Source organism: Fukomys damarensis, unplaced genomic scaffold (assembly GCF_012274545.1).
Source record: "Fukomys damarensis isolate Sample0158 unplaced genomic scaffold, DMR_v1.0_HiC HiC_scaffold_21, whole genome shotgun sequence".
Classification (NCBI taxonomy): Eukaryota; Metazoa; Chordata; class Mammalia; order Rodentia; family Bathyergidae; genus Fukomys; species Fukomys damarensis.
In genome coordinates, this window is record NW_022900933.1 from 29,020,737 (window position 1) to 29,048,728 (window position 27,992).

Consider the following 27,992-nt stretch of genomic DNA (forward strand, 5'->3'; position numbering starts at 1 on the left):
ATCTTGGACTTCTCAACCTCTAGAACTCTTACCACAGGTATGGTATCCGGTATGAGTTTCTAGGTTCTTGTGTGTGATGTAGAAAGAATTGAACTTGGTATGTGGTGGTAAAGAAACAGCAGCAAAATTTAATTAGGCAGCAATACTCCTGGAGAGAACAGGCTTGTGCCAGTGAAAGGAAATGACATGAGCACAGAGGGCATTGGGTTTAGGGATTGAAAAGGTTGCCCTGGGTCTTGGGCACCTCCTGTGGGTCTTCTAGAGCACGATTGCCAGCGCGATTGCCAGGGCGCGGAGTCATGTCAGCTGGGTCTGCTGCCCATGTCCTTTCCCATCATTCACACTTGGGCGGCTGTCTATATATATGCATGAGCCTTCAGCAAGTTCAAGGTGAAGAAAGGTTGCTGCAGGCTATGCGGTAGGGTGTGGTGCACATGCATCCTGGTTTGGGATTTTGAAAATTTCCAGGGCAGGCTCATGGATCTTTGTGTTTTTGTTTGTTTTTTAATCTCCACCTTTAACTAGAAGGCCTTAGGGCAAAAATGGTGGTGGTGGGGTTGATCCTGACATGTTGCCCAGGTTCAGGTGAGTGAAGGAGAGTGGTCCCACAGCAAGTAGAAGGGAGTGGGCCTGTCTCCCTAATTGCACTATTTATATCAGAACTATGAGCCAAATAAATTTCTCTTCATTATAAATTACCTACTCTGTGTTTTTTTTGTTACAGCAGCTTTGGTTTTTTTTGTTGTCGTTGTTTTGTTTTTGTGTGTTTGTGTTTTTGAGACAGGGTCTCACTATGTAGTTGAGACTGACCTGGAACTCACTGTGTAGCCCAGGCTGGTCTCGAACTCACAGGGATTGTCCTGCCTCATCCTCCAGAGTGCTGGGATTACAGGCATGCTCCACCGCGCCCAGCCACAGCAACTTTAAATGCCAACAATAAACTGGGTGTGGTGGCACTCACACCTGTAATCCCAGTACTTGGGAGTCTGAGGCAGGAGGATTGCCACAAGTTCAAGGCCAGTTTGAACTATATAGCAAGACCCCGTCTCAAAAAACAAAACAAAACAACAAAAAAAAAACCCCAACAAAACAAAAGACAAAACAAAAAATTAAAGTGCCAATAATAGAAGGATAAAATACAGCATACAAAAATAGGCAAAGGACATGAATTCACAGTTTACAGGAAAAGAAACATAATTATCTGATGTGTTAAATTACTAACCTCTGTCACAATTAAAGAAATAAAAACTAAAACAGCAGTGATGTGCTACTTTTCACTTAATGAGATTCGAAGAGAGGAAGAAGTCCTGTGCTGTGTAGAGTTGTCAAGAATGTGGAGGGACAGACGCTACAACTGAACACTATTGTGACTGTTTGCAGCTACTCATGAGACTTTAAAAAATGCGTGCAATCTTTTAGAAAAATTTCTTCAGGATTTTTTCATAGAAGTGCACAAAGTTATGCCCATAGATGATTTTATATAGTATACTTATGGTAAAAATATGGAAACAAACCAAGGCTCACCAAAAAGGGACTGTCAAATAAATTACGGTCTGTGTATCCCTGGAACTTTATACAGAAGTAAAAAACAATGAAGTAGATTCTTCGTTTTGATATGGAAAGAGTGAAAACAAATAAACTATGCATTACAACGTACAGAGTGAGTCTATTTAGAGTTAAAACATGCATACCTGTCTGTATACTTTATAGGAACATTTCTTGAAGAAAAGTACTCAAGAAACTACTAACAAAGCCTCTGCCAATTGGGATTTGGGGCTTTTACTTTGAATTTTGTATCCTTTTGTCATGTTTGAATTAATTTAGCATAGGCTAAATTGTATTGTAATTATATTGTATAAGCTTAAAAAGTCATCTGATATGCATGGTCCACTATAGTACAAATTTGTGTGCAAATACAAAATTGTAATAGAAGTGTAAAAGTCAACTGAAATACATACGAATTTGCTGGTAAAATAAGCATTTCAGTCTAAATTTCCTTGTGATTACAGAATTTCATTTCTGTGGCTGTCAATCAAGTGTCTGAGTACTGTAAAATAATTTGTAGCCCCCAAGGCCTTGAACAGAACACTTGTTGAGGCTGGAGTCCTCTCTGCAATGGGTGTCTGCCACCTTTGGCAGCTCTAGCGTGGCCACATTGAGCAGTGGGATTGCTGCTGCCTTTGGGTAAGAAGTTCGAGTATAAAGCACATGAAAGAAACCATGTGTGTGGATCAGCCAGGGAATGTTTCATAGGGGCCTGATAAATAACACCCATTCCTGAAATTGAGAACCAATCGAGAGACGCCCACAGACAAAGACACCTTCTATTTAGACAAATAGAAGATAAACCACTAACTTCATGGAGACTGGAAAAAAAATACAGTTTTGTTCACATTAAAAGCACACACATGGGCATGGTTACTGTAACCATAAATAGAATCATTATGTACAGTCCAATGTACAGCTTATTTTTTCACTCTCAGCTTTAACTTAATTCATTAACTTTCTTATTGATAAAAACAATTAGAGCATGCAGTATTAGATCTACAGCCCCAGGGCCTTGATCGTCTTTTATCGCTGAGTTAGACTAATCTATTCCATAGCAGATGTGGTATACCGCCTACAGGTTTCTCTACTCAGGAAAGCCTGAATTTTTTCCATAAAAATATGTTAACATGTAATAGTTTTATTTTTATTATTTATAATATAACATTGAGAATAAATATTTAAAAATTTCCCCATTGAATTTTAAACATCTATGGATATTACTTATATATACAAATCTTCTTGAAGATTTTCACTGATTTTTAAGAATTTGAAGGGACACTCAAGACCCAAAAGTTTGAGGAAAGCCTCTGTTCTCGTGGAATCATGAAAGAGAAGAAAACTCAGAAGTTGTTTGACTCTTGGTCACTAATTTTTCAGTATGTAGAAGCACAAAATTTGGTGCTAAGGAGTATAGCAAGTTCTTGCTCTTAAAAAACTTGCCGAGTTTCATGGATTCTAAAAATATGTTTTTTCACATATTAAATTGGTTGCATTGGAAAGTAGGTAGCATCTTAGCATCTTTTGTTCCTTGTGGCCAAGTGACAGCTGCTGTGGAGATGTCATCAGCTGCTTATATAGAAACTTGGTAGTTATTCCTAACAGGGTGACCTTGGTAATGCTTTCTGATGGTTGCCTGGAAGCTTTTGTTGACACCTGCTGGTGTGATCAAGAAAACACAGGAATAGGCGTAGTGAAATGACTCAGTGGCTTGGAAGAAATCTTGGAGAAGACGGCAGAGCATACTTTGAGGAACTGGTATCAGTGGATTTTAAATGCTCTCAACACAAAGAAATGAGAACCACGTGTGGTAACGAATATGTTTGTTACCTTGTTTTACCCCTTCCACAATGTATCAAAGTGTCCTATTGTACCCCATAACTATATAAAATTATTCATTGTCAAAAATAAAAGAAAAGCTGTATCACCAATGGACACGGATGACTAAGTCAAAAAGGGAATCAGAAAAATTTGGGGTGTCACATGAAAGAATGCTTTATTCTTTATTTTTATGTGTATTTTATAGACAGTATGCCAGAGTGATCTGTGGTACATTTAGGTCTAAATAAGCCTATCAGTAAGTATCAAATAAAAACTCTTTGTTTAAAAAAGGATTACAGGGTGATTCTTACAACTGGGGGAGTTTTGTAGATAGAATGAAATATGATTAAAATCTTAACAAAAACCGAGTCCTCACATGATAGGAACATCTGTGTGTGGGTCACAGTACATTTCATAAGCTGAGAGTCAGAAGTACCATGTGAGGTGAGAACATAGGGAACTTGTCATGAAGGATGTGGAGCCAAAACTGAGTCTTGAAGGTGGATTTGAGAGATACAACATTTATTAATTATATTAGATGAGCAGGGTGTGGTAATGTGTGCCTCTAGTCTCAGCTACTCAGGAGGCTGAGGCAGGAGGATGACTTCAGCTAGAAGTTCCAGACTAGCCACAGCAATATAGTGAGCCCCATCTTAATAATAATAATAACAAAAATAATAGACACACTTATAATAATTGTAGAAGAGTTTTGTTTGTTTTTGTGATACTAGGGATTGAATGTAAGTCATGCGCACCGAGTTACATCTCTAGCCCTGTTTTATTTTGAGAGAGAGTTTCGCCAAGTCTCTTAAGTTGACCAAGCTGGTCTCAACCTTGTGATCCTCCTGCTTCAGCCTCCCAGAGTGCTGGGATTACAGGCATCCGCCACCATGCCCAGCTGGTTTCTTCGGTTTTTAATTACATATGTAACTATTTCTGAATTTGTCAAGTTGCCTTCATTTCCTTCCTGGTTTCCTTGCTAGCATTTCCTCCTTGTGGCATTCCTTGCACTTAGCAGCCAAGTTTTATTCTTTGAAAATACAAACACAGTGCGATCACGTTACTCTTCTGTTTTTAATCCTCTAATTATTTTCTCTGGCCTTAGAAATGAGTTTGCAGCTCTTCTCATGGCTGATAAAATTCTTCCTGTGGCTGGCTGTCTCTTTGGTCTCCTCCTCTGCCACACTCCCACTTCCCAGGGCGGCTCTTCTAAAAGTTTCCATCTTAGGCTCGGCCATTTGCTCATCTCTCTGGCAGGAGTGAGCCTCCTCTAGATAAGCTTGGATCAAGAGATCCCTCACTTCATTTAGATCTCTGTCCAAGTGTCCCCTCCTCCAAGGTGACCACCCCTTCTGCAGAAGCTCTCTCTCTCCTTACCCTACTCTGTGTTTCTTCACATCAGTCTTCCTTGCCTAACATCTTAGGCCGTATTTGTTCATCTGTATGTAGACTCCACGAGGACCAGGACTTTTATCTTTTTGTTCATATTGTGTCCTTAGAGCCTAGGATAGGGTCTGGCACATGGCAGTCAGTACTTGTTCGAATGAATGAGCTTAAATTGGTTGAAAAAATAATTTCTTGTCCAACTTTAACTCTTCTGTCTTGGTGGAGAATAGGAAATGAACAATAACTCATCAGCAGCTGAATACTACAAAGAAGTTTTGAAACAAGACAGTACTCACATGGAAGCCATTGCATGTATTGGAAGCAACCACTTTTATTCTGATCAACCAGAGATAGCGCTCCGGTTTTACAGGTGTGCTTTACATTCAATTTGTTGAATGACCTTCCTGTGAGATCCTAGTGAGACAGTAACAAAGGTGGGATGAAAATGTAGAGAAATAACGTACAGGCCATGTGTCTATGAACCTAAAAATTCCAACACTCAGATATTTTCTGAGCATTAGAGTGACATCCAGTGATTTGGAAATGTGCAGATGTTGGCGTCTTGCAGAAACACACCTGGGAAAACGGAACGAGTTTCTTTTTAACTTACTGTAAGAGTTAGCCACTTTACCAGTAGCAGCTTCCTAGCTACATAAAACCCTTATCATCCCCACCTGTATTAACATCACTGAACCTAAGAGACTGAGACTGAGAGAGTGAGGAACTATGCAGAGACCACTTGGCTCCATGTTCCAAACCTTGCTGAGGACCTGAAACAGAATCACCTGTGCGCGAAGTACCGTCAACTCATTTTCCAAATATTTTTTCAAAATCTAAATAAATCACATTTACTGGTCCTCTTTGGAATGCATACTAATTTTGATCTTATGTACGCCTTCTAAAAAACATAATTTTCTCTTCATACAAGGAATGAAGTAACTTACAGTTATGTAGAATAACATACAGCTGACAAAAGCTTCTTTTCAACCTATTTTCGAAGCATAAAACATACAGTATGCATCCCGTGTACAGGCAGCTGACTATTCCCACCTCCAAAGTGAGTCAGGGGCTTCACCAGGCAGCCGAGTTGAATTTTCATCTGCTTAAACTCACTTGTCCTTTGCCCCTCCGGATTAAGGATGACCAGAAGCAAAACAGGGCTCTTGAGGGGTGACTGCAGCATGGAAGCCACATAGATAATATAGGGACCCATTCATAACATCTTCTCAGTGAAGCTCATTAGAAGTCCAGGCAGATAACCACGAAGTACAGATAAACAAAACCAGTGTCCCGTTCGGGTGAAAACAGAGGGAAATGTGAAACACAGTCCTCAAGTTAGACTGGACAGTCTCGGATTTATTTACCTCTGGGCACCAAGGCTTTATAAAGCTAAAATGTGACAGTTTTCTTTTGTGTCACTATTTATTTATTTTGTTCTCTAACAGCTTTTAGAGGGAAAAAAACAGAGACATTGCTTCTGACCTTGACTTGGGACATATTTCCCGTGACTGACACCATTATAAAAGACATGCTTTTGTATTTGCTTTAAACGCTTCTTCATTTACAATAACCCTTTTTATTTATATTCTTTGTGGGTGTTGACAATGATAAAGTGAATTCATTCCTAACTGTAAAAAATGCATGCTGTAACATTTATAGAGTCGGTTAACATTGTGCTTTTTTTTTTTTGAAAAGGCGACTCTTGCAGATGGGCGTCTATAACTGCCAGCTTTTAAACAATCTGGGGCTGTGTTGCTTCTATGCCCAGCAGTACGATATGACTCTGACCTCATTTGAACGTGCCCTTTCTCTTGCGGAAAATGAAGAAGAGGCAGCTGATGTCTGGTATAATTTGGGACACATAGCTGTGGTAGGTTGTATTTCTGTTCTAGAAAAATAAGAGTTTGAAGACATTTTCAGGTACTATAAATCCTGGCTGTGGTATTACATGGGCATTTAGAGATCTCTAGCAGTCACCACCGCTCAAGTTAAATGTACTTACACAGAATTCGTACTTGACTCCCATGATTGGGACTTGCTTTCTACAGGCAGTGTGAAAGATTTATCTGAGACAGGAAGAGGGGTGGTAGGAGGAAGTTTATGGATCTATGTGTGCGAATGTGCACTTTGCTTTTCAGGGCGTAGGAGATGTGAATTTGGCCCATCAGTGCTTCCGGCTGGCTCTGGTGAACAACAACCATCATGCCGAGGCTTACAACAACCTAGCAGTGCTGGAGATGCGGAAGGGCCATGTCGAACAGGTCAGGGAACAGCGACACCGGGGAGAGCCTGCTCTCTTCAAAGAAAAGCAGTTACATGTGGCTGTCATTATATAATTTTAAAATGAGCTTTGGAGTCTGACAGGCTTGGATTTGAATCCCAGCTCCTTCATGAATTGGGCAAGTTACTTTCTGACTCCAAAACAGAACATTTAGTTTTGTAGGTCATTATGCACCTCCCTAATCTTCCCTACCTTTGTGAACTCTTCCACTGTTTACCATCTGCCACCCACCATCTCGCCACGCCTGCCAAAACCCTAGGAGCCACTTTTGAAACCTCTTTTTTTTCTCCTTCCTCCTCCCATCACCACCGTGCCTGCAGCATATTCAGCAAGTCCCATCAGCCCTCCTCAAAGTCATCCTGAGCCTGGCCACTTTTTCCACCCTGCTGCCATCTCGTGCCGAGACTATTCTGAGAGCCTCCTCACCGGCTCCCTCCCCGCGACCCACATGCTCCTCAGAACGGCCTGGGAGACTTTTTACAAAACAAAATTATTTCATTACCACGTTGCTTAAAATCCTTCAGTGCTGTTGCCTGGTATTTGGAATAAACCTGGGCTTCCAGCCCTGATCAGGTGTCTGCCTCCCTCTCAGACAGGGTCCTTCACTGCTTCCTGCTTCCTTAGCGACTTCTGGCCTCCATTCTACAGCCTCCAGATAGGTGCATTTAGTCTTCTGCCTTCAGGGCCTTGGGAATGTCCCTCCCTCAGACCTTGCAATGACAGGTTTCTTTCTGTCACTGAGGTCTTAACTGCTACCATGTCAATATTAATCTAAAGGAGCCCCCAGGGTTAGCACACCTCCTGTTTTTTGTTTTTGTTTTTCTTCCAAGTATGTCTCATTTTACCAGATATCATTATATCTATGTGTAGAATCTTGGCTGCGTGAAAGCAGGAACTGTGCCTGCCGTGTTACAGTTGTATCGTTGGCACCAGAAACAGTGCCCAGCACATGTTAAAGTGCCCAGTTGATGTTTGTGAATAATTAGACAATTGATAAAATAGAGCCATAATAGTACCTACCTGAAGATTTATTTATTAGGACATATTACATATTAATTACACAGAATAATGAGTCTCGTAGGCATTTTCATACATGCTATAACACACTTTGATCAGACCTCCTTTTACTGTTGTTTGCCTTCCCCTCCTTTTTCCATTCCCTTCCTCTTCTCTAATAGTCTTGCCTGACTGTTTTCGTGAGGATTAGATCATCTGTGTAAAGTTGAAGCATGATATTGAGCACATCATAGGTACTTAATAAGTTGCACTATTGCTATATACGTAACCAAAAGCTAATTCTCGTACAGTCATAATGGCAATTAAGGGTAAATATTGTTACATCTGCCACTTCAGAGAGGGAGACTTTGAAGAGGGTCAATAATTGTACCCAGGGTTACAGATACAGTGAACAGGGTGCTGGGACAGGCACTTGTTCTTCCAAATACATTGCTAACAAGGACAGAAACATAACTTTATTTCAGAAATTTTCCCAACATTAATAAGATGGATTTGTATTTTATGAACGTAACTCTAAAGTGGACATTTATTTTGTCTTTGAACTTTGCCAAGATCGACATGAAGCAAATCCTTTTGCAGTTGGGTCTGATCCAATATTAGTGATTTTCTTTTCCCTCTACTACTTATCGTCTCTGTAGGATAAAATTAATTATAAATATTTTAGCAAAAGGTTATATACTAGCCTCATTTTATTACTAAAAATGAATATCCACCATTTTATATAATTTATTCTTTAATTTTCATTTTCAAAAGATAACATGAATTTGTCCTTAGGGTCATGGATATAAATTTTGGGTTTAGCTACAAGTTGGAAGATGGTTCAGCGGCTTGCTATGTTGAGTTTGTGGTTTTAACAACATATATATGAGCATATCATGCCACTCAGTGGTCTCTGCAATAAATGATCCTTTGAAGCTACAAGGGCCAAAAAAATAATTTGACTTTTGTGTTTCAGGTAATTTCAAGAACATAAAGCTTGTCATTTTCCATTACTATTTCCCTTAGAAAACCAGTCAGCAGTATAATACATACTTGCTTACTGTCATCCAGCTTTGAAGTTTATTATGGTTTGTTGGTAGTATTTTTTAAATTATTATTTTAGAGAACATATAGGGCCAGTGTTTAGCTCAGTGGTTCTGCTGCCTGCCTCGCAAGCACAAGGACCTGAGTTCGATCCCTGGTAAAAAAAAGAAGCTTTAGAGAACATATAATTAGAGCCTACAACAAAAACTAGATTAAGAGGATTTTGTTTAGCATTGATTATATTTTAAAATATATTGTGTATCACACTGAAATATAAATTTTATGACAGTGTTCTCAAATCTTTTAAAAATTATTTGTTTTAGTACATGCTTGCAGTTAATATTGATTACATTCATTGTGGAGAATTGGTAAATGTACATAAAATATCTTAGTTCTTTTTACTTCTCCTTCTCCTCCCTTACCTCCCCCCCATCCCTATATATCCTTGCCGTAAAACTTTAAATGTACTCCAAATTTTCAACTTTCTAAATTCTTCTGTCTTTTGAAGTGCTTATTAACATACTTTTGTCACAATATCAATAGTTAACTGTATTTCAAAAAATATTGTATTTCATGAGGCATGTCCTCTGCATTTATCACAGAATTATGCTTGTTTAGGTCTTCTTGTAGATAATTTTTTTAACCAAAGGAAAAAAAAAGTCACATATAACACTGATATGTGCTTATATGACTTGGTTGTATCTTATATTTGTTTTTTCACAGGCAAGAGCACTATTACAAACTGCATCATCTTTGGCACCCCATATGTACGAACCACATTTTAATTTTGCAACAATATCTGATAAGGTAGTTTATTTCTTTATTAATTTATCATCTGATCTGTCTCTTGTTCTTTCTTGGTTTAAAAATACGGATAAACAAGAAGAGTCTAACTTTATCTTTCTGAACAGAAGGTTGATTTTTCAATCTGAAAAGAAATGATTTTTAAAAAACTCTCACTCTATATACAAACATATTTGCTTCAAGGGACAATTTAATAAACTTTAATCTATCACCAGATATTAACTAAATATATTGACCATTATACATTGCAGGTAAAATATTTTATGTTTTAAAATATGATGTTTAATCATTGAAAAAACATTCATTAAGTGATTCCTTGTTTGGGAAGGATTGGTGATTGGCGTTTATAGCAAATAAATCCTACATATTTCCCATTGATCATATTACCTTACAGTCTTTGGCATAATTGGTATAAAATTAGGGATATTAGTGAAAGCTATTTTAAATATGAACAATATGGGGGAAATATGACTGTTAATACTATGTTAGAAGTCAGTTAACATCCAAGGCTGAAAGGAATCATGCACAATTTGTTAATAATATGAAAACAAAAGGCATCTTATAATTCACTTTTGCTTGTAAAACTCTTTTAACATGGAAGGTGAGTCTATCTTGATACAAACATGATTAAAAAATTTTTTTTCAGCTTTGAGTTTATTGGTACATTTTAGGGATACAGTACAGTTACATTCATTGTTGGGATCTTGTACCTCCACATGACAAGTCTTGATTCTCATTTTTTCCCCTTACCTCTGCCCTCCCTTCACCCCCTCCTCCCCTCCCCATCTACAAACACTTTATTTTCATCTTTTCATTATCTCACATTTTTTTCTTTTCCCTTATTACCCTTCCCCTATCCATCCCACCTTCCCTACACCTTTAGCTCCTTTCTTCCCATTTCTAAATGTCAGTAATCTTATTAGGATTTTATGTATTATTGCAGATTATTCACACCAGGGTAACTATTCGGTATTTACACGTGTGCCTTATTTATTTCACTTAGGAGTATATCTTCAATATGTATCCATTTTCCAAAAAATGTTTTTGATGTTAGGGTCTTTATTAACCAAATATGTAAAAATGTTATTTTTCATAGCATGAGTATGAGGCTATCCATGCCCTCATTTCTGTTTTGAAAATAGAAAAGCTGTAATTCATAGATTGTAATTTTTCTGAATGATTGAAAAGTACCAGCCATTGTTCTATGTGTTTTATATACTTTTTCTGATTCACCCCAACCCCCAATGGAGTATCCCTTCCCTTCTCTAGTCATTTTTTTTTATATAACTGATGTTTCATTTTTTGAGCCTCTACATATTTCAGGCTGTGTTGTTGGCATAGAGGATGGAGCAATGACTAAAACAGACAGAAACCTCTACCTGCTTTGAAGGGCTTATGTTCTAATGGAACCCAAGGCTCGTAGAGATTAAAGGATACCCCTTGAGTCACAGTGCAATAGCAGCTTTCAAGTTTACACCCAGATCTATGATGCCTGTGTGTTTCTCGCGGTGTATACTGCTGCTTAGTTCATTAAAACAGAAGGCGGCATGACTACTTTCAGGAAGATAGTGCATTTTAATAAATTCGTAACTCAAATGAGGCATTATTTTAGGCACATGACTACATTTCCTTTAAAAATAATGTTATGATGTTAAGGTTTTTAAAGAAAACCATTTATAAGTTTCTTTCCTTTATTTTTTTTGAGATGGGGTCTTGCTCTTTAGTCCATACTGTTCTTTTTTTTTTTTTTTTTTTTTTTTTTTTTCAAAGATTTTTTTGGTACCAAGGATTGAACTCGGGTTCTTGCGCTTGTGAGGCAGGTGGTGGAACCACTGAGCTAAATCCCCGGCCCCCATGTCCATACTGTTCTTGAATGCTTTATGTAGCCTAGGCTGGCCTTAAGCTCATTTTCCTCCTGCCTCAGACTCTTGTGTGCTGAAATACAGGTATATGCCACTCCACTCAGCTATGTTTTAATACATAAGTATATGTGTTATCAAAACAACCACCAGAGTTGAATTAACCTAGGGTGTGTGTGTGTGTGTGTGTGTGTGTGTGTGTGTGTGTGTGTGTATACATACTAAAAAGTTCTAACTTTTTACAAGTACATACATGAATCGAAATACATTCAGTGATTCACATAATTTCCTTTGGGACTGGAATTTAACACATATTTCATTGGAAATAAGAGCCACTCTTTATAAACATAAAAACAGATATCTTTCTAACATTACTGTGTTGGCATTTTTCAAAACCTCTCAGGGCATGTCATATTTTAAATACAAACTTTTTGCCTAAATTTCTTGTCTAAGATAATACTCTAATCAATACATGTCTTGTAGTATGTTACAAATAGTTTTCCTAAGCTATCTAAGGCTGGATGTTTAGGCATTCAAATATCATTTTATGTTTATAATACTGTCAGTGACAAGCAGAAAACACAAATTTCTGAATTCATAAATAGACAGCTATATTGCAGGATAAATGATGTGCATAATTGGTTATTTTTCTCATGTAATTTTCGAGATGGAACTATAATCTACGTGGGAGACTCTAAAATTTAAGTAGCATAATCAAAGAAGTTACCTTTAGGAAACTTTTACATTCTTACAGCATGCACATAGTATTTTTTTTTTCTTTTACTTCCGTGCTCATTTTTTTTCTGGTCTTATTCTGGTATTCCTCACAGATTGGAGATCTGCAGAGAAGTTATGTTGCTGCACAGAAATCTGAAGCAGCATTTCCTGATCATGTGGATACACAACAGTTAATTAAACAATTAAAGGAGCATTTTGCTATGCTCTGATTGTTCCTGAGACCAGTGTGTTCTTATGAAGGGGCATCATGCAACGAACAAAGTAGTATGTGTGTGTACCTACAGTATAATATATCCTGTGTGGACTACTTAGTTGACGGTGTCCTGTCAGAGAATTTCAACTAGAATGTGTAATGGAAACTTTATAATGAAATTTTTATAAAAGAATATTGTGAAATACAGAATTTAAATATTTACAAGTAGATCATGAAACCTCTCACATTATGTGGTAGATATTTGTTTATATTTACCATATTAATGATTTCCTCAAATTTTCATAATTGTATATTTAAAAAGTCCTTAAGCATCCGGCATCATATAACTTAAGATGTCTGGAATCTGCCTTTAAAACATAGTGTATGTTTATCCTAAATAGAGAATAAAAATTGAATTTCAACCTATTTTTTAATCAAATACTTTGTCATTATATATTATTCTTTAAAATAAACCAATATATAAAACATCAACATTCTGTCATTTTTTATGAGTTTTTGTTTTCATTCATCTCAGATGAAAAAAGTTTTTCAGAAGTGTTGTATTCTTATAAATGAAGTCATTTCAAATTGTATGCTACCAATTTTGTTTTGTTTTCCTGAAAAGGTATTTGTAGGATATCACATTATTAAGGATATCAGAATTGGAGTCCACCTGTGGTCAGCCCTAAGAAAGGCTGGATTGTGAGGTCCTGGAACTTTCTCAACCTTAGTGAGTGCCTCACTGAAGTGACCACACAAGGAAACTTGTGAAATCAGAGCTACTCGCACTGTATCTTGGGATCTGTCTGCACCATTTTTCATTTTTTTTTTTAGCTTCATGAAAACTTTGAGATTTACATTCTCTTCATATTTGTGTAAATCATACTACTTAGCAAATAGAACACATTTTGAATTCAAGGCATTATAGATTGTTAGAGAGTAGAAGCAACTTCAGGGAATGTCTAAGGAAGCCTCTTTGTGCCATGAATAAAGGAAGCAAGGTCCTCGTTCACACAGTGCAGATCTTGTTCCTTGATTTCCGACTTGAACCTCTTTTAGTTCTCCCTGATATGTGCTTAAGCACTTGAGAATTTCCTGAAGTGCTATCAGATATTCTAATGCTATGTTCATTATTCAGATTAAAGCTATACAATGTGAACAATTTTATTAGTAAATTTAAAGTAAGAGCTAAGAATATTGGCCAACATTGAAGATGTTGAATATGCCCACCTGTTCTAAGCACTGTGTGTGAATTCATTTCATTACCACTGCAGTCTGATGCAGTCCTGTTATTTTTTTTTAATTTTTAAAAAATTTTAATTTAATTTATTGGTACATTCTAGGTAGACAGTACAGTTGCATTCATTACTGGGATCTTGTACCTTCACATGCCAGGTCTTGGTTTTCATTTTTTCCCCTTGTCCCCACCCTCCCTTCAAATGCATAAAATCCTTGCCCTAAAAATTACAAAATATTACTAAGAAAAATTATAGAAAGATAAAATAGAAAAATAGATGAAAGATTGCAAATATATCAATTCTCCACAAAATTATAAATAGGTTCAAGGCAATACTAATTTAAATCATTGCATTAATTCTATAGAAACTGGTTAGTTTATTTAAAAATTCATCTAGACATGCAAGGGACCAAAATGAGGCAAAGCAATCTTGAAGAAGAGCAAAGTCAGAGTATTTACAAAATCAGATAGCCAGACATCAAAAACTTACAATGGAGAAACTATTCGGTACTTGCATATGTGTGACTTATTTATTTCACTTAGAAGTAGTCCTGTTATTATACCCGTCTTACAGAAAACTAAGGCACAGGAAAAAAAAAGAGTTAAGCTAGTAATTGTCAGAGAGGAGATTCAAACATGAGTGGCATGGCCCCTTGAGTATGAGCCCTAAAACCTTATATTCAACTGTCTGTCAGTGTTTCTCCTCTAAATAGAGGTGTTATCATTTAAAATGAATGATAACACAGTGAAACAAACAAAAAACCAACAAAGAATTCAATGCTCCTAAGGTGACACAGATTTTTGTCTTGAATTTATGTTGTCGGTATGAACTGTGATGTGAAAAATGGGTCAGGATGGCTGACGCTGTGAGTCAGGAGCTGTGTGTGTGTGTGTGTGTCTTTGTCAGAAAGCTACTTTTAGGCTGCATACTTTCAGCTTCTGTGCTAACGTTTCTGTAGAAGACCATTAACAGTTACCATCTAGTAGGCTTGAAGGGTTGTTCAACCAGAATTCACACCATTGAGCTTACTTCCAAATGATGAAAATGAAATCTGCCTGTGCTGAATAATTGCTGACGCAAGAAGTTCTTCCTCCTGCACAAATGTTTCTATTCAGAGCAGGTCCTCTATGGTAGTAACTCTTGTGCATTTTGGAATGGTATTTCCCAGGATCAGAGCATTCACCAGTATATTACATACAGAAAGCCATTAGGACGTGGCCTGGGGTTGGGAAAATTAAAGATAATATACTACTATGTTTTAAAGTTGTTTCTACATCAAGTCTCTTAATATTAGGGGTTTCTGTCAAGAGTTTTTAGTGGGGATTGAGTTCAAGCATTTAAAAAATAAAGACTTTGGAAAGATTGTGGTAGAACTCAGCTGTGGGAAATATTGAATCCAGTTACTCAGTTTAAGAAAAAAGCTATAGGGCTGGGGATTTAGCCCAGTGGTTCTGCTGCCTGCCTCACAAGTGAAAGACCAGAGTTCAATCCCCGGTACCAAAAAAAGAAGAAGAAAGCTATTACCAGATAGTGTTTCTGTTTTGTTTTGTGAGACAGCTGCTTGCTGTGTTGCCCAGGCTGTCCTTGAACTCCAATTCTCAGGCATTCCTTCCTGCCTTAACCATTCAAGTAGCTCAAAACATGAGCACCGCAGTGACCAGCCTGGTGTAGTTTTAAATTCTAAGGAATATAAAGCTGGAATGTTCCATGGATGTGTCCCAGAATTCCAAATGGCCAGTGAGGCTCAGATAATGGGGAAAATTTTTCTTTAGCAATTTGAAAACAATTGCAATTTCACATCTTTCCATACAGATGGCATTAGCCCTAGTTTTAGCCGAATAAAACATTTTTGAGAGATTGTCATTTTACTTCTTTGGTGTCAAAGTAAATTTGATATATTCACAATCAGTTGGAAATTGGAATTACAAAAGTAATGCCACTCACAACAGCATTGAGAATATAAATTATATATATTCATACATATGACTTCTACAAAATATTGCTGAGAGAAATTAAAGTCTCTAAATTAAAAGAGATACCACATTTATAGGTTGGAAGACTCCATGCTGTTAAGATGTTGTTTTTTCCCCAATTATAGGTCAACACAGTTTCTTTCAAAATCTCAGCTTTTTTTTTTTTTGGTAGAAATTGATGGGCTGGTTCTAAAATTAATGCAGAAATGCAAAAGCCTAACAATAAAACTGGTGAAAAAAGAATACATTTGTGACTAACCACCTGATTTAAAGGCTTATTTTAAAGCTACTCTAATCAGTACAGAATCAATACCATTACTGTCAGTTTAGACAAATGATCAGTGGAATGCAAAGAGTTAGAAATAGAACCATATACAAGTGGAAAATGAATTTTTTCAGTGCTGGGGCTTGAACCCAGGGCCTTTTCATTACTTAGTAAGTGCTCTACCACTGAACTACACCTCTGAAAACATTTTTGACAAAGATGCAAAGACGGTTCCATGGAGAAAGCATAGTATTTTCAATATGTTGAAGCAATTAGCTCTCAAGTGCAAAAGATGAACTTTTCTTCATAGCTTCCACTGTATACAAAAGTTAATTCCAAATGGGTAGTAGTTAAATGCATAATATTTTTTAGGAAAAATGGGAGAGAATATTTGTAAGTTTGGGTTACACAATGGGTTTTAGCTACAATATCAAAGATATGATACTGAAAAGAAATCATTGTGAAGAGAATGGAAAGATAAGACACTATGTGAGAGAAAATATTTCTGAAGACAATGTTATGGTCATTAAGAAAATGCAAAACTAAAATGAAATCATAGTACTTAAAGAAATGACCATGACAAATGACTGATTGTTAGCATGTGGAACAACTGGAACTTGGAAAGCATACATTTAAGAAAGAAACTGGACGTGAATGCTCATGGTAACTTTATCTGTAATAACTACAAACTAGAGAAAGTCCAAATATCTGCCAACTGATGGATGGATAAATAAACTGTGGTATATCCACAATATGGAATATCATTCAACAATAAAAAGGAATGAATTATTGAAAATACGTAACATGATAGATGAATATAGAAATAATTAGTCTGAGTAAAGGAAGCCAAACAAAAAACAAGTGCATCCTGCATCATCCCATTTACATAAAATATTAGAAAATGCAAACTAATCTATACTGGCGGGAAGGATCAGTGTTGCCTGCCTGCAGGAAGGAATAGGAGGGAGAGATCAGCAAGGGGTATGAGGATATTTTTGAGGGTGATGGATATGTTTCTTAATTGTGTTGATGGTTTCACCAGTGTATATACTCTCATTAAATTTTATATATATGCAGTTTACTGTATGATAGTATACCTCAATTTAAAATAAAATTATTTTTAAAAGACATCATAAAACTCAATACCCTTACAAAAAGTCAATTTTACTATGTGTAGATTATTCTTTGATGGACTTTATTTTATTAGTGAATTTTAATTACATATAACAGGTTTCATTTTGGCATATTAGTACATGCATAAACATACTTGGATTATTTTCAACCCCCTTACCCCTTCCTTCTTCCCTTCCCTTTCCTCTGAAGCCCTTCCTCATCTCTAATAGTCTTTCTTCTACTTTCATCTCTTCTCTCTGTCTCTCCTTTGCCTAGATTCCTCATATGAGAGAAAAAAATGCAATATTTCACTTCTGAGTCTGCCTTATTTTGCTTAACATGATAGTCTCCAGTTCCACCCATTTTCCTGCAAATAACATGATTTCATTATTCTTTATGGCTGCATATTATCCCATTGTGTATACATACCACATCTTTAGTCATTCATCTATTCGTTGATACCAGGCTGTTTCCATAACTTAGCTATTGTGAATTATACTGCAATAAACACGCATATGCAGGTGTCACTGTAGTAGGCTATTTCTTTTGGGATTGTATTGAGGAGTAGTATAGCCAGACCAAATGATCTGTCTATTTTTAGATTTTGGAGGAGTCTCCATACTGACTTCCGTAATGACTATACAAATCACAATTCCTACCAGCAGTGTAGAAGTGTTCCTTTCCCCTGTACCTTTGTCAGCATTCATTGCTGTTTGTGCTCTTGATGATAGTCATTCCGACTGGGGTGAGATTTGATCAGTGTAGTTTTGATTTGCATTTACCTAATGGCTAAAGATGTTGAACCTTTTTTATATACTTATTGACCTTTGTACTTATGTCCAGAATTATCTACTCATTTGCACATTTATCAGTTGGGTTCCTTGGGTGAGTGTTAAGTTTTTTGAGTTCTTTAAATAGTCTAGATACTAATCCTCTGTCAGAAGAGTAATTGCCAAAAGTTTTCTCCCATTCTGTAGACTAACTGTACTAAGTTAGATCATTTCTTTTGCTGTGCAGAAACTTAAAAATTTGATGTGATCCCATTTGTTGAATCTTGCCATTATTTCTTGTACTACTGGAGTTCTGTTTGGTAGGTCTTTGCCTATGCCTATGGTTTCTATTATGTTTTCTTCTAGTTGTTTCAGTCTCAGGTCTTACAATTAGGTCTTTGATCCCATTTGAAGTGATTTTAAAGCAGGGAAAGAGAAATCCAGTTTCAATCTTCTACATGTGGATATCCAGTTTTCTCAGCACTATTTGTTAAAGAGGATATCCTTTCTCCAACATATGTTTTTGACCCCCTTTTCAAGAATCAGACAGCTGCAGTGTGAGAACTTTCTTTGTCCTCTATTCTAAATCATTTTAGATCTAATTTTTAAAAATTCAAATATCCTAGTTAACTGAAGTACCATGTTATCTTTTAAAACAAGGTAAGTGCTATAAAAATCTAGGAGCTATTTTTTCCTAAGGGAGAAAACATTGTGAACCTATGAGAAAACTCATTAGAGTGCTTTGATTTGAAGAATCACAGGATTTTGACAAGAGAGGAGGCAAGGGATATGGAGAGGCATTCCATGCAGTGCTAATAGTTGAACATATTCAGGAGACATTAAGATTGAATTTGATTGGGTGGGAACTGGGCAGCGGCAATGAGAGGAAGCTAGTCATAAGAACTAACTTGGGTGAAGCACAAAACTTCTGGAATGTGGAAGGATTTTGTAAGAACTGATCTGGAGATAATATTGAAAATCAAGTGCAAAATAACAAGGAGAAGCTGAATGTGGTGGTGCAGTCAGTCATCCCAGCACTCTGCGAGACTGGCGGGAGGATTGTACTTTTGAGCCCAGATTGGGTGACTTGGTGACTTGTGAAAACCCTGCCTCAAACTAAAAAATAAACAATTAGGGACGGAGTTCAACATGAAGGCCCTGGGTTCAGTCCCCAGTCACCCTGCCATACAAATGCACACAAAAAATAAAATCTGATCAAAGGAGGACATAGATTTCAAATCAGGTCTTCTAGGAAGAACGTTAAAATTAATATCTTTACACTAGACAATAAATAAAAATTTTAAACCACATACCATATGCAACTGATCAGATAATTCATGCCATACTTCTGCTTGGTTACATGCTTTTCTCTTTCCCATCTGTGCTACAAAGCATAACAATTTATCAAGATAGTCACAGCTCATGGGAAGAACACTGACTCTCACAGATGGCACCTCATTAATTAGTTTGCAACAAATGGTTTTTTCAAGATTGTTGACTTTTTACAAATGCAGGCCTGCAAATTATGTGATGTTTTTATACTAAGCCAAACAGAAATTGTGGGGCAAGAAAAATGCTGCAGTTTTCTGCCTTATAATATTTATTATAATATCCACATTAGTTTGTAGGGTTATGGTCATTCTAATATAAGCTAAAGTTGAGAGCCACTTTGCTTGATGGTTTCTAAAGCCACTATTATCTCTAAATTCATCAAAAGACATAAACGTATTTAAGCTTCCTCAAGAAGAAGTAGATAGTGTAAGTAGCCTTATTAAAGAGGCTATTAATATGACAGGGAAGTATCCTGTACAGTTAGTTCCAATAGGATATGTATCAGTTTCCCTGAAAAGGCTTTAAACTGAAGGACCCAAGACATCATTTTGGAGCTTCATAAAATACTTCTTTGTTTGGAGACAGGGTCTTACTATGTAGTTCAGGCTGGCCTTGAACTCTCAGCAATTCTCCTGCCTCAGCCTCACTAGTGCTGGAATGACAGGTGTGCACCACCGCGCCCAGCATAAAATAGTTTTAAACAGAGAACCTCATCATAGCAAGCAATTATTATGTATTAAGTACCTATTGTGTATAATCCGCACAGCTCTGGGAATGAGTCCCATTTTGCTTGTGATAACCTCATAAAGATTCTGTAACTTGCCCAAGGAACACACATAGTAAATTGTATAGCTGTGAATCTCAGCATCTTGGTGAGTACCCTCCTCTCCATCCATTGAGAAGAGACAGCAGTGGTAAAGGTAGAAGACATGGCAGCACTTCCCCGACAAGTCTGATAAAATGGAGATGTGACAGAGAACAGATGTTTCACTGGTGATATGATGTCTCCCATGAGAAGGTCCTGATATTTCCATAGTTCTGTGGGTTACAAGGTGCTTTCAGATCTCTGATTCTATCAGCAACTGGTGGCCTTGGAAGTATAATAATTCATGTACCCATTTTACAGACAAGAAAACCAAACTTCAGAGAGACAATGTAATCTGCTCACAGTCACATGGCAAGTAAAGGCCCGATTGGGGACTTACATAGGGGACTTCTATTCCCTTCAGCACCAGGCATTTACACTTTCCCAATCATTCAGGCTGTTAATAAGAGACTAACTGAAAGGCAAAACTGGGGTTGTTAAACTTGCTGGGAAAGAAACATTTGTGCTTGAAAATAATGTTCTCCAACAGTGCTCAGCACATCTTAGACACATTACAGATAGAAAGGGGATGGGGGATGGAGCACATCCATCAGTTATAAAGGAAGAGGGAGAAAGAGAAGATTCTGATTGGCTCTGATAGAAATGGGTTGTGTTCATCTATTCTGCATTCTGCATTCCTACAGTGGGATTATATAGTCCGTGATAGGGTTTCAATCAGAAAAAAAAAAAAATCTCAAGGACTTTGAAAAGAACACATATTTTTAGCCCTATGCTATATTCTTGATACTGATTCATGGAAAAAAGTTTTCTTAATTTTATATTTTTGAGGCTCATTAACAAGATGTCCTATTCACTTTTTCATTGCTGGGACAGAGTACCCAATACCTTTGACTTATAAGAGGAAAGGCTTCCTTTGGCATATAGTCTCAGAAGTTGCAGTCCATGGTTGGCAGGCTTGAACACAGAAATGGCAAGATAGAGGGGCATAGTGAAGGAGAAGCTGTTTACACCATGGCAGCCTCCCCACTCCTAACAGCCAGTCAGCTATAGTGCTGCCATAATCCAGTCACCCTTCAAAAGCCCTATCTCTCAGTGAGGAGGGTGCTGGGGCACATCCAGATCCAAACAGCAAGTGACGTTCACTAGCAGGAGCAGGTGAAGAGACACAGCTTGGAAAATCTGAAGCATCCAGGCCACCATGCAAGAGATTTTCTATGAGTATGAAACTTGAGTTAGAGATTCCTGCTTTTACTTTTCTATTTTCAGTGGCCACGTTCATTATGCAATTAACCCAAACCAAAATATGTAAATAAATAATATATGCCTTGCATATTCATATATAGTAACTACTCTAAGACAAGAGTCAATATTTTATCTACTGGTTTCCCCAGCCATACCCAAATACTCTATGTTTCTATCTCCCAAGCTATAAGTAGAGGAATGAGTGTCCCACATACCCCTCTGGCTGCCCTAGCCTCCCTTCCCCACACACAGGTGCAGTGATTTGGTACGACCTGACTGAAGCTGCCTGATGGAAGTCATGGCTGCCCCTGAGCAACCCTGGTTTGTTTTCCCCACACAGTGGCCCAGCACCCTGTAAACAGACAAAACCATTAGAGTGGTGCGCAGAGGTTTACAATCTGGACCCTGGAGCCATCAGTGCCAGGAATATGCCTGATATCCTTGATATTAGCTTGATAAAAACCAGATACAGTGGAGACTCACCTATTTTGCTGCTTCCTGAGGCATGCTTCTTTACCTAAGTTGCACTCTGGATCTGTCTGCCTCTTTCTTCATTGTCACGGCACTTTATGGCTGGTTCTCATACACTCAACTGGATTTTCTGAAACATGAGGGCTCAGGATCCTCTCCTGCCCTGCTAAAGAGTGTCTGATGCTCTGGATCCTTGCCGTCCCTTATGAAAACTTGCCCACTCTGTGTCTTTTTCCCTCATGATTATGCCAACTCACCGTCTAATCAGAAATGTTTTATGTTTCTCCCTTTCAAGTAAAAGATTTGTATTTTCATGTGGGATTTGTTATGAGAGTGATATTTTGCTTCATGGCATCCCTCAGTTTACATCAGGAAAGCAACTGCTTTGCAGAGATTCTGCTCTTGCAGCTCCCACAATTATGAGGTCAGCTAACAAAGTTACCATAGCAGAAAGACGGAGTTTCAGATGTTATTTCTTCAAGTAGATTTTTGGGGCTTTTACTATATGAAGCTGCTTGGAGTTGTACTCTGTGGGGTTTAGTCTTCAAATTTGAGGAGGTGGGGGAATATAACAATGCCTGGGGTATTCCAAGAAAGGTGGACCTGAGCCACTACTAGTGTCCAGGCTCCCAGAAGACCAGAAAATTGGGCCTATGCTTGGTTTACCCTTTGAATAGGCCATTGCTCATTGAGATTTGAATCTGTTTCTAGTATGTCCTGTTAAAACTCTCAGGGATCTACTTTCCCTTGAGCAAAAGTGTTAATTACATTTTCAAAGCTGTAAATGCGATGCAATGTTTTTTGAAGGCCGTGGGAGGATGAATCAGTGTTTGGAGACACTTTCAGGGCTGGCTTTGCTCACGTGTCCATTGCTGCCCACATGGAGCCACATAGATTACACCACTGGGGCTACGTGGGGTATTTTCTTTGTGTATTTGTGTATATGTGTGCGTGTATGTATGTGTGAGAGTGCGCACACTCGTGTGTAGGTGTGTGTATGCTGGAGTGAATCATATTCTTATTTTTAATTGCAAGTTAATCTGAGATCCTGAAAGTTGCTGGATAGATACCACTTGGGAAATCAAAATCTTCTATTTGCTTTTAATACAGAAACAAATCTTCATATTCATGTAGTTTTATATTAAATGCATTCATCTGCCACATGAAACAGATGTATCTTTTGTGGTGTGAATTCTTTTGGGGTAGGGGTGGGGACGTAGCTCAGTGGTGTAGCACCTGCCTAAATTCTGTCGGGGTGATCAGCTTCATGCCCACCTGTTTCAACATATCCCTGCCCCCAACCCCTCTGGCCACAGCTAAAGGGGCCAGGAACAACAAATTCATTGGCCGGATGGCACCTCTTTGTCCTGTCACATAGTGCACACTAGATCCAAAAGGCAGAGACAAGTTGATGTGGTACTGGAGAAGAGTCACAGAACATTTCTGTTAGCTTCTGTTCTAATCGGGAAGCTTTATAATCTCTTGCAGGGTCTTTTTTATATTTTTCTTAATATTTATGAGGCATACTCAAGGCTATGCCTTTCATATTTCTATTCTTTTCCTTCATAATTCAAAACCCATCAGTGTTACATGTTAGTGCATTGCACACCCACTACTTTTAATTTCATCTTGTTTCTATCTCTTTCAAAACAGTCATTAGTTACTATTTTGCTAATGTCTATTTAAATTTACCTATATGATTACCAATTTCTTTTTTTTTCCTTTTGTTTTTTGAGACAGGGTGTCACTATGTAGTTGAGACTGACCTGGAACTCACTATGTAGCCCAGGCGGATCTCGAACTCACAGCAATCCTCCTCCCTTTAATCCCGAGTGCTGGGATTAAAGACGTTCGCTACCACTCCCGGCTACCAATTTCTTTATGCATCTACTTTCTTGACATTAATGACATCTGATTATGAGTTCTCAGGGAAATTTAGTTTTTGGTTAGTATATGACCCATGGACAAATAAAAATGCTTATTTTCTATATGAGGGATATCAGATTTTTCCTTTATCTAATATAAAAATCATTAGTGCATAATTCAGTATATCTGTCTTTATTGCCTCTTTTTATATTAAATTTGTAAAATTCTGAAAGCGTCCTGGCATACTATCTCTCACAGGGTTTTGATTTGAATATTAAATAAAATTATGTACGCATAAGACAGTTTGGGGATTTACCATTAGAGCAGCACGTGCTCAGTCTTCTTCCTTCTCTTTTCCTTCTCTTCATTATGATCTGAGCCTTTGATCGTATTCCATTCTATAGAGCCATGGTACACAATCCTTAGTATAATTTTATGTGAGGGATGTCACAGTGCTAAAAGTTAGTATTCTAAAGTCAAGGAATTAGCAGGGCATATGCTCCCTCTAAAGACTGGGAACAAATCTCTTCTCCCCTCTTCCTAGATTCCTGACAATCCTTGATATTCCTTGGCTGGTAGCTGCATCACTCCAGTCTCTGCCTTTGTCATTATGTGACTCTCTCTTCTAGAATCTGTATGTGTCTTCTCCTTTTCTTTTTTAAAGGTGGTGCTTGGTATCAAACCAGGGCCTCCTACAAGCTTAGCAAGTACTGTCCCCCGACCCACACCTCCAATCTCTCCTTTTCTTGTAAGTACCCCTGTCATTGCATTTAATGCCTGCAAGGCTTAGATATGGCTTGCGTGGGTCCCCAAAAACTTCAGGTTCTGGAAGCCTGGTCCACAATGTGGCAGTATTGAGGTGGTGGAGTCTTTAAGAGACGGGTTCTAGTACAAAGTCATTAAGTCTTTGGGGGCATTGTCCTCAGAAGCAATTAATACTAATCTCATGGAATGAGTGAGTTCTCCAAAGAGTGAGTTGTTAGAAAAAGAGCAAGCCTGGCCCTTGAATCGCTATCTCTTGTACACTGCCACCATGATGTGACACAACCACATGGCTTTCGCCAGAGACCCAACAGATAGGGGCTCTCGATCCTAGACTTTCAGCTCCCAAAAGTGCAAGCTAAATAAACATCTTTTCCTAATAAAGAACCAGTTTCAGTTTTTTTAAAAGTATAGGAACAGAAAATAGACTAATACAGAGTATATTCTACTCCAGTGTGACTTTATCTTTACTAATTGTACCTGTAAGTATCCTATATCCAAATAAGACCTTCACAGAAGTGGATGTGAATATTTGCAGGACAATCTTCATCCCACTATGGGATATGTGTGTCCAGTGGCATGGGGGCCTAATTATCTGAATGAAGCCTGCCCCTGCTAACACATTTAATAGGCTCAGTAATCCCTGGAAAAGAATTTTAAGGTAATATTGGGAACACAAGTTTTTTGCAGATGGTGTAAGGTAGAATGCTGTTCTGGACATAGTGTACCTTAATGGAAAAAGTTTTTCAACAAAAAAGACTGAGGTTCATTTTTAAACTTTGAAAATGCCCTGAAGGGCCTAGAAAAAGTGAGCCTCCTCACCTTCTTTTTTATGTTGCTGATAGACAGCTGTGACTCAGAGGACGAATATACTGCTGACCAACAACCATGTTTCTGTTTAGTTCAAATTAGACTAACAAAGCCTGCCAGAGGACAAAGTACTACTGAGTCCATGACAAGTACTGGGATGTGAGGTCCTGTGTCTATCTGGGGTGACCACATGGGCTCAGTATCTGGGGGCAGGAATGGACGGTAAGTAAAGGGACCTCAGCAAGTTGTGGGGTGGTGGGGAAGGAATTATCTCTGGAAGATTTCAGTGGTACATATTCCTATGGAGGCCCACTGTGTTCAAGGAGCTGTATTAAATTGTGCACATCTACTTCAGTATAGCTCAGATATAATAGGTAGGCACAATATCTTGTGGTTGTTTACTCCCAAAAATGTGAGTAAGCTCACAGAACAGCGTAGCTTTAAGCCCTGACATAACCAAACCATGAGGTGTCGATATGAAATAAGTAGGCATTCTACCTGAAGTTAAAGAGGGCATGTCAAGCTCTGTAGGAGGCTCTGAGAGCCACACGAAATCAACATGAGGAGTAGGAAAGATGTTACTTAAATCTACTCATCTAAGATGATCCCTTAGCTAGGGTCCTATGAGGTATTGTGGAAAGATCAGGAAAAAAGAAACAGTAAGCGTTATTAGATATTCATGAAAAAGTATTGCTGTTTAGATTTAGCGAAGAAATAATTGATGAAAGGATGAAAATTGAAATTTCTTCCACTAAAATATTTTTTACATTCCTAGTTTAACCAGCTGCCTGTTTAATGACTGAACTTATGACCAACACGTATTGCTTATACTTATGGCCCGTCACTCGGACTTACGACTTGCATTTGGACTCTTCACCCAGGAACATGAGCGACATTGTGGCCTTGTGGTGGCTTTCTCTATAGGACAGTACTATAACTTTCTGGGGGGTATCACATCAGCTGTTTACTTGCTTAAAAAATCTGCAAGATAACATCAGAAATAAAAACCTATGTGATACTGACATTTAGAAATGGGAGGAAAGGAGCTAAAGGTGTAGGGAAGGTGTGATACGTAGGGGAAGAACAAAAAGGGAAAAGAAAAAAATGTGAGAGAATGAAAAGATGAAAATAAAGTGTTTGTAGATGGGGAGGGGAGGAGGGGGTGAAGGGAGGGCAGAGGTAAGGGGAAAAAAATGAGAATCAAGACTTGCCATGTAAAGGTACATGATCCCAACAATGAATGTAACTGTACTGTATCCCTAAATGTACCAATAAACTCAATAAAAAAAAAAACTATCCTTATTCACAGGTGGGTGACATGATCCTTTATACAGAAAACCCAAGGCACTCCAGCAAAACAGTCCTAGAACTAATAAGTTAAGCAACATAGCAGGATGAAAAGAAACACACAAAAATCAGTAGCATTCCTGTACAGTAGTGAACCCACTAAGAAATAAATTAGGAACACAATAGCATTCACAATAGCATCAAGAAAAATTGAATACTTAGAAATTAACCAGGAATGAACTACAAAGTAAACACAAACAAAAATCTATCACAGAAATAATCTTTGCCTCAACTGGTGCACACAATGCAGTTCATCACACATGACAGTTACATGTTCCATGCACAAGTAACACTTACCTTGATAGCACATATATTTTGTTTTCTTGCCCTTCCTTGTAGGGCACAGTTGAAATCTTTTTTATTTTTCTGTTGTTATAGCAGGTCTTTGTGATGTTACAACTGTCTGTTCACCTGTCAGCTCACCAGTGTGCTCCACATTTTTTTTTATAGTTCCCTAGGCAGAAACATTTTTGTTCTTCCTCTGCTGTAAATAATCTCTCATGAGTTCTGGTCTCAATCCTCTAAAAATTTTTCTCTGTGGTATTTTGCACTTGTTTTATTTGTAAATTATCAAACTATGCCACTGATGTTTAGGATCGAGTAAAACACATTCATTGGTTAGTGCCTTGTGTATCCAGTTACATCATAGTTGCTGTGTATCTCATCAACATCTATTCTGCCTTTAGTTTTATTGTAAAACGTTGCCATCTCAGACTTCAGTTTTGTCAGGGTTTTAGTGTAGCTATAAATAAAGGAGCTGAATCACTTCCTTCCCTTCTCTTCCTTCAGCTGTGAGTGCCAAATAATGCCTAAAGCTACAGCGACCGTGAAAGGCTTTAAGACGTTCATCAGTAGTCACTATTCAGATGGTGTGTAAATTGCTTGACCTTTTGAAACAAAATTCTCAATGCACGGCTAACAGCCAGATTATCTGTTCTTTTTCTATTTTGGTTTTATCAACAAAACTCAGGCAACTTTGAAAGAAATCAAATCTCCTCAGTGTCATTGTTTTTCTACAAACCTGAAGCCCATACCCATAAGTCTTTTACATTCCTGTGAGTTCTTGTGCCTTTTTAATTTTGGTAGCAGGGATTGAACTCAGGACCTTGTGCTTATGAGGCAGGCAGCAGAACCACTGAGCTAAATCCCTGGCCCTTACATTCCTGTGATTCCCATGAGAAAGCTCTGCTAAGTATAGCAGACCTAAGGGTGCTTTCAGTTCAACTAGTGTGGTGTCATAATAAATCCACTTTTGAATATGGCTATTTGTGCATACAGAATACCTTACTTGTATTTCATCATTTGTACAT

The 27,992-nt window shown here is 37.8% G+C and overlaps 1 protein-coding gene across 5 annotated transcripts in view; it reads left to right on the forward strand.

Moving 5' to 3' along the window:
- Ttc8 (tetratricopeptide repeat domain 8) overlaps nucleotides 1-26,259 on the forward strand; it is a 64,919-nt gene extending 38,660 nt beyond the window's left edge. For 2 of the 5 annotated variants that reach the window (XM_033766779.1, XM_033766780.1), the window contains 5 exons: nucleotides 4,983-5,122; nucleotides 6,448-6,622; nucleotides 6,891-7,013; nucleotides 9,797-9,880; nucleotides 12,567-13,032. In XM_033766779.1, coding sequence (XP_033622670.1) covers nucleotides 4,983-5,122; nucleotides 6,448-6,622; nucleotides 6,891-7,013; nucleotides 9,797-9,880; nucleotides 12,567-12,683 — 639 coding nt within the window. In that variant the 3' untranslated portion in view covers nucleotides 12,684-13,032. Of the gene's footprint in view, nucleotides 1-4,982; nucleotides 5,123-6,447; nucleotides 6,623-6,890; nucleotides 7,014-9,796; nucleotides 9,881-12,566; nucleotides 13,033-25,427; nucleotides 25,558-26,110 lie in introns of those variants that run through there. The other 3 variants (XR_004518343.1, XM_010616272.3, XM_010616273.3) reach the window with 3 other exon arrangements.
- The last annotated feature ends 1,733 nt before the right edge of the window (nucleotides 26,260-27,992 follow it).